This window comes from Grus americana, chromosome 1, assembly GCF_028858705.1.
Source record: "Grus americana isolate bGruAme1 chromosome 1, bGruAme1.mat, whole genome shotgun sequence".
In the NCBI taxonomy this organism is placed as follows: Eukaryota; Metazoa; Chordata; class Aves; order Gruiformes; family Gruidae; genus Grus; species Grus americana.
In genome coordinates, this window is record NC_072852.1 from 186,741,557 (window position 1) to 186,754,554 (window position 12,998).

Consider the following 12,998-nt stretch of genomic DNA (forward strand, 5'->3'; position numbering starts at 1 on the left):
GCAATTAGCTTGTGCCCTTCCTCCATGCTGGATGACCCAGCCGACCACATGGCCCAGCATGCCCAGGGCTTCCCTCCTCACCAAGAGAGGGAAACCACTAGGAAGTGACAACCACAACTCCCAAAAAGCCCGTCTTTTCCCAAATGATAATATCATGGATCTGCAGCCTAAATACAACAGTTGTTTGCCAACAAGTCAGAAACGTCTACAAAAGTCTCCCCTCTGGCCCAGCATGAGGACCACCTGGTGCCCAGGAGCAGATGAACACCATGTGGCACCATGAGCCTGTCCTGCTGCAGAAGGCTCCACCAGCCATGCCCATTCATCTCAGTGAAGAACGACTTTGATTTGGGCTAGCAAAGTAGGTAAGGGTGATGCACACCAGGATAAAGCCCCAGCAGAGACCCTTGGAAAAGTGCAGCATAGCCTTTAATCGCAGCATTTCACAGCTCACTTGGCTGCGCTTGGCAGCTACCATCGCGTTGGTACTGCCTGTACAGCAGGCAGCAAATACCCCACCCTTCGCCAGCAGGAAGAATTTGAAGATTGCCAAGGTACCATGCTGAAGTGCACTATACACTAATGGTCCAGGTTCCAAATGTGTCGTTTAAACACATTTTTGTAAGATTTTCGTGCTTCTCCCAGCACCAAAGACATCTCCAGACGGACTGATGTATTTTCCTGCTGCCCTTCTTTGAAGTGCCTTGCCCCCCATTAAGTAAACAGTGGAGGAAACCCTTCATATTTACCCGCTCCAGCAAAGCCCTTTGGTTTAACCTCATCAGGATGCATCTGCCGGAGCGGCAGCATACTGTATGTTCTATCTCTCTATTTGCATGGGTCGAGGAAACAGGCTGCCTGCATAACCGTCTTCCAGATGGAGCGGTCCCATATGCATCCAGACCTTTGTCAGCAGTTGCCAGACTTACGCGGTATGTGAGAAACGCCTTACGTGTAATTATAGGGCTGTGGTGTTTTGCTTAATTGTTTGGCTGACAGTAGAATACAGCTGTCAAAGGAATTGCCCCCTTGGAAACTTCCTTGTCCACACATTTTAAGACAGGCGAGATAAACTAAATCTCGTAACAGGCTCATGATAGGCAGATACAGTTTTATGGGGACTGGGGGAGAAAAGGGTCAAACTTCTATTTTTTTTTAAAGATTCTCTCTCTACTCCTTTGCTACGCTCCTGATGTAGTTCCGCAATGACAACAGCACACGTAGGGGATTGGAGATGAGATCATTACTGCGGCTGGTTATTTTTGCTGGAAATGGCCCTTGCTATTTTTCAGTCTGGTTGATTTAGCCAGCAGTTTCCAGAGAACGAAAAAAACCTCAGTGCTTTCTCTTGACCCTTCATTGCAAAATGCAACCTGAGCTTTAGCAGACTTGTTGTGGGAGGGTTGCCATTCCTCAACCTGCCCTCGCCGTTGGGGCCGCTGTGAGAAAACGCCGAGGGCTGTAGGGCGGCCGTCCCACTAGGCACTGAAGGGCACTAGCCCTGGCTGCCTGGGCATGGTCTGCAGGAGCCCCCTTCTCCAAGGGAGCAATCTACTGCAGAGCAGTTGGTGCTGCACGGTGCCCACGTTGTAGATGCTGTTAACAAAAGCACTCCAGAGTGCCTTTTGGGGTGAACGGACAAACACCATTGCTTCTGAAGCAAAAGCAAAGTCTAATTTTGAGACACTCAGTACAGCTGCAGCATTGTGCAACCCCAGTTCGAATGCTGCTTCTCCTGACCTGTTTGCACAGCTAAAAGCAAGCAGCCCTTTGCCTTCTCCATTTTTTGTAAACAAGGTTGCAACCTTTATTCCTGCCTTAAGGAACAGATTGAATTGCTTTTGATGATCCAGAACAATGTCATCATTTATTCCCTTTCCAAAATAAATTAGTATTTCAGCTTGATTATTTGCATATAATATGATTCACTAGACAAAATACTGTGGGTATAAAAATGCTCCCTAATAAAGAAATCAATAAAAGGTATTTAATATTAAAGATCCAACATACGCTTAAATATCACGAAGCTGCCACACATCAAGAAAAAAATTTCAGCCCCACTTTGTGAAACGGGAAGATTGATCCTGTATTTCTGTTTAATCCCAAGCCCATAATTAATTTCTTGCAGGATCAGGGCACCGTAACACCAAAGGCAGCTTCTGCTTCTGTCAGAGCACATGAACAAGGCACAGCAACTTTGCTCCAACACAATTTCAGAGCTGTCAAAGCATCCAGAAACCTCTTAAGTCAGGCCCAAATGTGTCATTTACTCTTAAGAAATAATTTTGGATTTTTTTTTCTTATTTCTTTTCTGATTTCTGGCTCGATGTATTGCAACTCGTTGGTATTTTCAGCTCTTTTCCTCAGAAACTGAAGGCTAGAAGCTGACTCATTCTTAATAGAAGGTACGAGTCTCATAGGAGCAGCATGATTTCAGGAGCTCAGACTTTAATGGGAACATCAAATCTATCCGGCATTACGATAAGGTCATCAGAAATTAGCGATACTGAAGATGTATCCTGGGTGTGCTTCTAACACAGATCACAGCTGATATATGTATGTATGTACTGACATTGCCAAGTAGTGTCACTGGCAAATTTTAGAGTTAAGTATAGCTAGAAATGGAGTTTTGTAAAAATTTAGACCGTAAGTAAAGGTTGTTTTTCTTTTCCCTCCTTTTAAAAAGAAAAGGGAAATTGATGCCTGTGAGTTTTCATATGCAACATCTTAAAAGGGTGGAAGCGCTTTCATTTAAACCTTCCCTTGGCTGGGTTGTCCTCAGCCTTGCCAGGATGACATCCTCGTCAGAGAAAGGGAAAGTAAAAGTTTGCACAGGAATGAAAGTGAGCCATTTAGTGATGTTTTGTCTAATGATTCGCCCACAAAAGCAAATAAAATCAGTGCTAATAAGGGATGCCAATATCCAAAGTCCTCTCTTTTTCCGAGAGCAGAGGATTACTTCTTTTAAGCAATTGAGTGGGCAGGAGAGGGTTGTGAAGGTGAGGACACAAGGTCTGCGGAGAACACCACATTAACCATGAGAGCCTACCTGAAACATCAAGGGAGAGGACTTGCAGTGGAGCTCACAACACCATGTGCCAGACAACACATGCAAAGCAGAAAACTCCATCTCTGAAGCGATGGCCGTGGGCTACCAGTACGGATCAGGGCCAGCGCTGGGCTCCGGGGTTACTGCTGTGCTGGGGAGCAAGTGTGAGCACTGGGGAGACAGACTGGGAAGGGACAACCGGGGAACAACTGCTCTTGCAGAGCAAGGGCAAGAATGGAAATTAATTTAAGCACATGCCTGGAGGACACATCCTCCAACTAAAACATGGGTGTCCAGCTGCAGCCTCCAGTTTGGGAAGCGCTTAAATTGTTGGCTGCTGGAAGGTGAGATGATGCTCGGGGACCAGGACACCTCCAGGCCTTCCCTCCTGTGTCTGCTGCTGGCCAGAGCCACTCGGAGGTGTGGGGCTAGCCGGGCTGGGTCAGTCCTCACCGACAGCCCAGGCAAGAACATTATGGATAGATGGATAATACTCCAAGTTGATCAATTTATATGGAGTAGAAAGCATCACTTTAAGTGTAGCAACATCAGTGTCACAACACTTACCCCACTGTGTCCAGCTCTGGGGTCCCGAGTACGAGACAGACATGGAGCTGTTGGAGAGAGTCCAGAGGAGGGCCACGAAGCTGATCAGAGGGCTGGAGCACCTCTCCTAAGAGGACAGGCTGAGAGAGTTGGGGTTGTTCAGCCTGGAGAAGAGAAGGCTCCAGGGAGACCTTGCAGCAGCCTTCTTGTACCTGAAGGGGCCTACAGGAAAGCTGGGGACAGACTTTTTAGTAGGGCCTGTAGCAACAGGACAAGGGATAATGATTTTAAACTAAAAGAAGGCAGATTTAGACTAGATATTAGGAAGAAATTCTTTACTGTGAGGATGGTGAGGCACTGGCACAGGTTGCCCAGAGAAGCTGTGGCTGCCCCCTCCCTGGAAGTGTTCAAGGCCAGGTTGGATGGGGCTTTGGGCAACCTGGTCTAGTGGAGGGTGTCCCTGCCCATGGCAGGGGGGTTGGAACTAGATGATCTCTGAGGTCCCTTCCAACCCAAACCATTCTGTGATTCTACTTACACTGGATCAATTAATAGCAATAGCCACTGCTAAAATACAACCATGTTCACACTAGGAGGTCCTGTGATCCCAGCAAGGGGCTTGCTGTCTAACAGAAACCCCCCCACTTAAGAACATAACCACATTTTTTGGGCAGTACTTTGGCAACAGCTTTTAAGGGACGAGTCGGCAGGCAGTGTTCCAGTATCGGAGTACAGTACTTTTATGCCAGGCACTTCTTTAAGCAACGTGTTTTCTGCTCACGGCCTGGGTGCAGCAGCACGTGCTTGGTTGGGTGGGAGCTGGAATGGTGAGGAGCTGCCAGGCTGCACTGGAAAGACTCTTTCTTCCCCCTGGGATGAACTGGGGTAAAATTTTTATGACCAAAATCACCAAAAATCACCATATGCAGAATTGTTCTCACCTTCTGCAGTGTTTTTTCTTTATTTTTGTTCGGGTTGGGTTTTTTTTTGCATTGCTCATTCTTCTTGATTAATTCAAATGCCCACCTTAAATTTATCTTGAGAAAGGCAAAGGATCTAACCCTCCAGTAAACAACATACTATAAACATGAAATATTTCTCCTCTCTAAATTACTAATAATTGATACCTGTATTTTCAAATCCCCAAAAGGAATTTTTAAAGACAGGGGCTGCTGAAACAGCTAACTTCTGGTGAAATGCAGGTTGATTTTACCTCCAGACTGACCGCAAGCAGCCACACTGAGATGAAATAAGAGTGCCGTGGAAAACCAGAGTGTTTTCCCCTGGGCCACACAGAGGTGCAGTCCCCTCCTTGCCCCAGTACTCGCTGGGGACATTAAGCCTCTCAAGGAGCTGCATTGAAGCACGCAGGGGTTGGGGCAGCCAAGCCAGGTGCTGGTGGCTCCTGGAGGGAAGGGTGAGTGGGTAATGGCCAGCTGAGCATCCCCAATCGCCTGGTCTTATGGGCCCTACACCTCCTGAACCACCAGGCTCAGCATAGATGGCCTGAGAGGTCCGGGCATGTACATCTGCTCTGTTGAAAGCCAGAGGGTCCAGGAGCAAGGTGAAGCACTGCAGGTGCTGAGGATGCTCCATCAGAAGAATATCCCCAAACCTCCTCTGCTGGCAACCCTTTAAAACAGATAGGGGCCCACACTGGACTTCCCTTCCCCTGTACAATTTCACTTCATTTATTAAAAATTTATGAAGAAAATCAATATTGTGTGAGAGAAGGAAAAAAAAAAATCCAAAACAAGACAAAAACCCAACAAACAGCACTTTCTTCAAGCCTTTTCAAATTTCCCCTGCTCTGCGGGGGGGACATCATGGCAGCTTGGCCCTGGTATCTGCTCCCAGACCTCGCTGGCTACCAAGGCCACCAAAGCAGCCCAGGGCTGGAGCAAAATCACTGCCCGGCTCTGACATTTCCAATACCAATATTGGCATCCCCCAAGTCACATGAGAATACAGCTTCTCCCATCATCTCCCGCTAAACTAGATCTACCCGAGCACCCCCAGCCCTGACTTATTTGTGTCCTATGTTTGCTTGGAGCTGCTTCAGTTTTCTCCACGTGCCCTGGCAACACAGCTACTGCCGTTCCTTAGAAAGCCCAGTTGCATTTATGGCACTTAAGTAGTAAATAGGAGTAATTGTCTTCTGAGCAAACAGGCCGTCCTGGCTCAGATACTCTACATGAACACATTAAATGAGGAGCTGCTGTTCATTAAGAGCATGACTGAACTTGACCCACCACTATTGCTCGCTGGATTTAAAGTTAAAGCTGATGGAGATGGGGAGATGGGCTAGGGGACTTTTTCCTGCACTGCCTATGAGTACTTACACTTCCGTCCTCTTCTCACCTCACCCGGACAGACGTGAAGTGCTTTTATTGTCACCATTGGGGTGACCTTGTGAATGCAGATGGAGAAGGTCCACAGCTGCAGGGCACTTACCAATCCTACACTCAGGGGGTTATGGACAGGTGCAGCACCCCAACCCATTGGGGCTACATGCAGCTGCATCACTCTGATCCCCGTTTGTCTTTCTCCCATCCCAGGTAAGCATTAAACCTGCTTCTCTATCAACCAGAGGCCACTGCTCCCTGAAGGCAGGAAAGCTTGCAAGCCACATCCACTCCCCAACGCTCACCTTCACTTCTCCTCAGGTTTGGGGTTTTTGTCAACTGCATCTTTTCTACAAAGCCCACACAAACCTCCCTTCTGACTGCTTTCACTTGTGATTTTGCGAGCCTTTATAATCAGTTCTTAGAAATGCTTTAAGCACGATCACTAAAGCACTTCATAACATCCTTCTGGAGCATTTTAAACAAGGTTCTAGTACATGTCAGGGACATGCTTGGAGGTCTCATTTACCTCTAGGACTAATACTTCCAAAGAGCTGTTCCTCACAGAGGCTCAATGGTTTGGCTTGCCCAGAAGGTGTTTGGGCTTCACCTCGGTCACCTCACAGGGTCACTGCAAGCAAGAGTGGTGGCCCTGGGGGCAGCTGGCACCAGGGAATAGGCACTTACAGCACTGGAAACTGCAAAGGCTGTGAAAATAAAGAAGTCAGACTTCTTTCGGTATGAATGGTCCCCATCACTTCATCATGCTTCCATGCCTGTGCAAAAGGTGCAATAACTTACCCCTGGAGCACTTTTGGAGCTTCTTCATGCTACCTCCTGAGGCAGAAGGATGATACACTGTAGCAACCACTTTCGATGTGTTATAAAGCAGATTTTGTGGCTCTTGAGTGATGCCAAGTTTCTAGCTTCTCACCTGCTCTGCAAGGAAGAAATAAACTTCTCCCAGCCTCTGATGAGGAACAGGTCCTCATTTCAAGGATCTGTAAGCAGGGCCAGCAGAGCAGGAGGGAGGACAAGCCAGTGGCAGGAGGCAGAAGCGCTGGAGCAGAGCCCTGCAGGCTGCAGCCCCGGCAAGCCCACGGCGTGGAGGGCACTGTTCTGGCAGCGGCCGGTTTCACAGAGATCGTGAGTTTAAGCACATATCTAATTGAATTGCAGATGTCTTTTCTGATGGCTATCTGGTAGCAAAGCTTTGATTAAAGCAGCAGCGGAGAAGCAGAACAGGCTGGTTCTTGGTAATAAAACTAATGGAAGGAAGAATGACCATTTACTGCAGCCTCCATGGGGAGCATAATGCAGGCAGATACTTTAAACAAGATTTTTGGGGGAGATGTGAGAGCTCAGCACAGATACCCAGCTTCCAGCTCCTAGAGATCCTGAATGTATGTTGGACTGGAAAGCAGCTGACAGTAATTTAAATAATCCACAAATAAGCTCATCTCCCTCCCTTCCCATACTCCCTGATGAACAACAGATCTGCTTTCCTTTCTGAAAGCCATAGGGGTTTGTTCTTCTTGACTTTGTTTTTTAAAGGCTGACAAATTTTATTCACTGCCCTTTTGCTACTTCCAAGATTCAGGTGGATTTGTCCTGAGCTTGCACTTGCCAGATCTCAACATCTCACTGTTTTACAGTGCCTTTAGAGCTCCAAAGAGGGAGAACTTTAACAGACCTCTCAGTCCATCCAAACTAGAAGACTGTAAACTGGACTGTTATGACCTTTTTTTTTTTTGCCTGTAGCCACTTTCTCATGACAACTTGAACTGCACCCAATGTGTATTACCACATACACATCACTGAAAAACCACCCCCACCCAATGCAGCTGAAGAATCAAAGTTAAGCTTCAAGATGACCTAAGAACCTGGCTTTTTGAGAACTGTTTTCCCTTTCCTCAGCTGGCCGTTATGCCATACCCAAATTCCCGTTGTGCTACATTTCAGGGGCCTCTTGGCCATGCCCTACCCAAACTCTTTTGCCTCTTGGCACAGCACAGCTCTCCTGGGGCACCTCAATGAACAACCACCACCTGGGACTTCATTTCAAGGAAAGTCATGCAGTTTTGCTCATTTTCCCTTTTGAACTGCTGCCCTTTTCCAATGTATTTACAATGTAAGGAAGTTAGTTTATTCATGGTTTGGCTTTTAACTTCATTGTTGAGCTTGGCTTTGGTCCTGTTGGAAATTGGACCCCGATTAAGGAGGGCAGTTGCCAGTGTCTGCTGGAAACTCCTTGCCACGGGATTTTCAAGCACACCGTTTGTTGGCCCAACTCAGCACATACTAACTGCAGTCGGAAGAGTCTGCTTACTCATTGCGGGAAAAGGATCAGGCCAGCGGCAGGTGTTTTTTTCAGAGTATCCTCAAACAAGCATTTCAAACACCAAAGCTTGTTCCAGACTTCCCAGGAACTCCCTCCAGCAACCATTCTCCGTTTAGTTTCATGCATTTGAAGTTACACTGACTAGCAATGGTTGGAATTGGGCTCATTTCCAGCTTAGGCAAAGCCTTGGATTTATAACTTGCTTCAGGTTCACCCCGGCAGAAAACTCTCCAGAAAGTTAAAATGCATAATCCCAAAGAGAGAGAGGAAAAAAGCAAGAAATAATGCAGCGTCTGTAAGATGTGAACTATTACTGAAGCACTCAAAACCTCTCGTTAAGTGTCTTGCAAATGGCATATATTAAGCTAAACAAGTATGCCTTCAGTCAGCAAGCTCGACTATTGCTATTTCACCCTACAAAGAATAAATAATAATTAAAATTCTTTGTATTGAGATTAATACATTCGCTGTAGCTACAGAAATCAAGGGTGGTAATTCCCAAATAGCCTCGCTGGGTTCTTTCTCCAGCTGAAAGATGGGAAGCTGCCTCCAAGGCATTGATTTATTCCATAAGAATTAGGGAGAGGCATCTCTGAGGCACTGCATTTATTCCGCTGCTGCTGGGAAGTTTTGTCTGGGTGCTCTCCCGACAGTTTTCAGGCATGTTATTGAAGCCGATTTCTGTTCCCTATGTATTTACAGAGCACTCAGAATTTAGACAATCTCAACTTGCCTTAGAATTATTTGCCAAAAATGATTGTTTTTTTTAAAAAAGGCCACAAGAGGAAAAAAATAGCAACTTGATCTCCGTGATAATTTGCTTAGATCAGTTTATCATATTGCTGTTAAAAATAAAGCAAGTGTGTGGCTAAATGTCAACAAGAAGTTAAATGACAAACAGCTTGAATATCGCCTGAAGAATTACTGAATTGGAGATATGCAGAGAATAAAAAGCCTGACATATAAAAGACAGATTACACTTAATTTGATTCTCACTGTGGATGAAAAACCTGAGCATTTCAGAGTTTGTACAAAGAAAAACTTGGGTGGAAAAAGATGACACTATTGATAACGTTTGATTTAAAGTGCTCCAAAAAATTATTTGTTCTAGAACAAAAGCAAAAATCAAAACAATTCATTCCAGAAGTATTACAACACAACCGACTGACATGTCTACTCTTTCTTTGGATCCCAAGTGCAATTTTAGTCAATTTGAATCTGTTTCATGGAGAGAGGCTGCAGTTTTGACAGACCTATTGCTAAAATCATCTCATCAACAGAACACTGCTCTGCCTAACTTTAGCAGTTAATAAACAGCTCCAAAACCCAGCTCCATAGTTTTAAAACTCTTTGGTACCTAAGACTAAATGATCAGATTTGCCAACACTGAAGCACAGTGTACTAATATTATCAATGTTTTACCTAACCAAAAACCTTCAGACTTCCAGATACTGTGTTAAAGAACAGTTTAAAAAAAATAATCTTGGATTTAGAATATGCTCAGGCTGTTCTTTAAACAAATAAACCCAGAAGTCAATTTCTGTTTTAAACAAAAAAATAATTCTTGGCAAATTCTGGTCAGTGAAGCAGGCGAAAAAGCCGATCTGCATGTTACAATTGACTTTTTTATATACTCAATGTTATGGCCTGGAAGTGCTAAAGAGACCTTCAGAATATAAAGGCAACTGGAGACAATTAAGCCATTTAAAAAGCACCAAAATTAGCATTCCTTTTGTCAGATCCAAATAATTCGAGTGCTGTTCTGCCACAAAGGCTATCATCAATTTCTAATTTTAGCTTAATCCATCAAAAAAAAAAAAGCATCTCACATCTCTCCCTGGTGTTTCCTCATTAAGAACGCTCTTAAATTATGTACTGAAATCTCGAGAACACAAACTACGAATTAAAGTTCACACTCCCACAGAGACACACTCACGCACGTACTTTGATATACTAATCCAAATAAAGGTAATGCAACTGCTTGCGCTGTGATACAGCAAAGCACCGCCTCAACTGCTGCATGACGAGCACCCAAAAGCAAGAATTTAGCTCTAAATCACACAAAAAAAGATGATCTGTCTTGCCTTTGAACCCTCAGCCTTCTTGTTCCCTCTGCTACACCTGACTATGCTCAGTAACATGAAGTTCCACAAGAATGGTACCTCCTCATTTTCATTACGTGGAGTAAGCAGTCATATAAGACCATACATAAAAATTTTTGTAATTAACTCTTCCATTTTAAGTCAGATTAATTCCTTATATTCAAATTTTTGGACACCACTATCACAGTCAAAGTACTGTCCTACTACCCCTCAAAAGGGCTGACCATTTTATCCCGTTAATTGTGAACACTACAAGTATCCAAGATTCACAGCTTTAACACTAGTAAACAGAATCCACTGTAAAACTGTAAATTCCTCCACTTCTCCAGTTGCAGACTATCACACCGTATCTATAGTCTTCCACTTAGAAATTTCTGTGTTTAGATTTGATTATATTTTACTTATCATGACTAAAGAAAAGTATTTTTTCCAAACTGAAGGGAAGAAGTTTTATCTTTGCACAAGACTGGAAGTTCTCACCACTTTTACAAGGCAGAATTAATACAAGTTTACATGATTTCAACTCACAAAAAAAATAATTATGAAACAATCTAAGAGCGAGCTGTGGAGGTGAAAGTGAGAAATTCTTGGACATTGAGATTTCAGCCTGGTCTCATCATAGGAAGGTTTTGAGAGAAGGTGATGCTATTGCTGACCTGCTATAATGCCCACTGCCTTTGTCACCCAAAATTAAGGGCATTGGAGCTGCTGCCAGCACGGGATGACCCATGGCCTGGCAAGGGCGCAGTTTGCTGCTAGGGAACCACTGCTGCAGGAAATTTATACGTTTATGGCTCATCATACATTAGTCTGTATTCCTGCTTATCTACTACTCAACGTATAGAAAGCACCCAACAGTCCTGACTGGATAGGACTGGACCAAAACAAGGAGCTTTGCTCTTAGTCAGGCCCCCTACTCCTTCCTCCATTTGACTTCACGCTGCATTTTTAAGAAACTGTGGAAAGTAGGAGTTGCATTTTTAGCTGAAACTCTGATAAAGCTCTGAAGCCAACAGACAGGATCTCACACCCAGACCTATGCTTCCTGACCTCACTGCTCACGTAAAACTGCATTGCAACATGTTGAAAGTGATTGCAGTTAACATTAGTACAATATACAAACAGTGATTTATCAACATTGTATGCTTTATTGAAAGTTGACAAGTGCAACAGTTAAATACATTGACGTGTTACAACTGTTTAGAGAACATGCACAAAAACATATGCATACTACTATACAGATCATATGCAAAAAATCCATACTGGGAAATCCAATTTTTTTTTTGTTTTTTTAGTTCTTTGCTAGCAGGGTTTGATAATTTTTGGAGTGGTTTTTCCTGTCTTGAACCAAACTACAATGAACAAAGATTTACTTCAAGATAATCAGCAGCCAGGGAACTTCAGAAGTTACACAAACAGCATAAATCTGTCAAATTCTGAACAGTTGCGTAGGTGCATTCTTATTTATGTAGCATTAAAAAAAAAAACCACAAAACTTTCCAAACTTCTTCAGATCAGCCAATGAAACAACTAAACTTCAATCTGTACAACCTAAATAGTTACAGTTTTCTATTTTACAAAGTAATTACACTAAATACACAAATATACAGTAGGCAAATAACCTTCATTGTAATTATCCTATGACCCAACTGTACGTCACCTACCTGCTTTCTATATATAATACAGCTTTATGCACCTGTCCACTGCTTCAGAAAACGGTGCAAGTATTTGCACTTAAGGTTTCAGGTGACAATTAAGTGTTAAACACTGAATTTACCTTTCTCCCTCTTCCTCTTAAGATCCTATGCACCAGTCCTCACTTTGGAACCCCAGTGCACTATAGGGGATTGAGCCATCACTTTTTACTCCAGTCTATTTCTTCATATTTCCAAGCTTGAAAAGCACTTGTATGAGTTATATCACTGGATGAGTGGAAGATTTAAAAACAAACCAAAAAAAATTCAGGCACGCAGCTTCGTTTCTCAGCCATTTGCAGAAGCTGCTCAAGTCCCCAGTGTACTTGTGCTAATTCTCTGGAAGAAGTTTATTTTATTCAATCAACCTAAGAATAAAGACTCCTTCAAGCCAAAGGGGGAAGGGAGGAAAGAGAGAGACAGATGAGTGCGTAATACGGAGGGGAAAAGCCTCTCCTGGTGTGTGCAGGGCATGGAGTCCTCAGTCTGGGTTGCAGTGTGCATTGAAATGGATGAAGGGTGGCTGTGGCGGATTCCCGCTAGTCCTTCTTGCTCTGGGCAGTCCAGAGGCCAGCGATCATGATGGCAATGACATCTTGAACTACACTGAAGGCCCCGACCCCTGTGATGCCGGCTGAGCAGGCTGCTGTGTTGTCCCTTGTGACTGGGAAGAGGAAGGCGGGGAACCAGTCTGCAGCTGTGCTTGGAACTGGGCAAGCTGCTCCGGGCTCGCAAGTGTTTTTAGCAGAGTGTTTTCTTGCTCCAGCTGGGAGTTCTTCTCTATCAGCTCTTTGATTTGCTCTTTGAGGACCTCCACTTCCTCCCTTACCGCATACATCAAGTGACTCTTTACCAGATCCTGAAACGCAGAAGAAAGCGTGTGCGTTAGGAAAGCAGCCCAGTGCCAGGCCCAGGCTCCCA

General features: G+C 44.4%; 1 protein-coding gene and 1 long non-coding RNA gene across 6 annotated transcripts in view; both read right to left on the reverse strand.

The window, feature by feature from the left end:
- Nucleotides 1-6,853, reverse strand: part of LOC129212857 (uncharacterized) — a 45,956-nt gene extending 39,103 nt beyond the window's left edge. The window contains exon 1 of the long non-coding RNA XR_008579300.1: nt 6,742-6,853. This is a non-coding gene — a long non-coding RNA (uncharacterized LOC129212857). The remainder of the gene's footprint in view (nt 1-6,741) is intronic.
- Nucleotides 6,854-11,511: 4,658 nt separating this feature from the next.
- Nucleotides 11,512-12,998, reverse strand: part of TSC22D1 (TSC22 domain family member 1) — a 96,696-nt gene continuing 95,209 nt past the window's right edge. For all 5 annotated transcript variants that reach the window (XM_054813972.1, XM_054813968.1, XM_054813993.1 and 2 more), the window contains one exon: nt 11,512-12,936. In XM_054813972.1, coding sequence (XP_054669947.1) covers nt 12,679-12,936 — 258 coding nt within the window. In that variant the 3' untranslated portion in view covers nt 11,512-12,678. The remainder of the gene's footprint in view (nt 12,937-12,998) is intronic.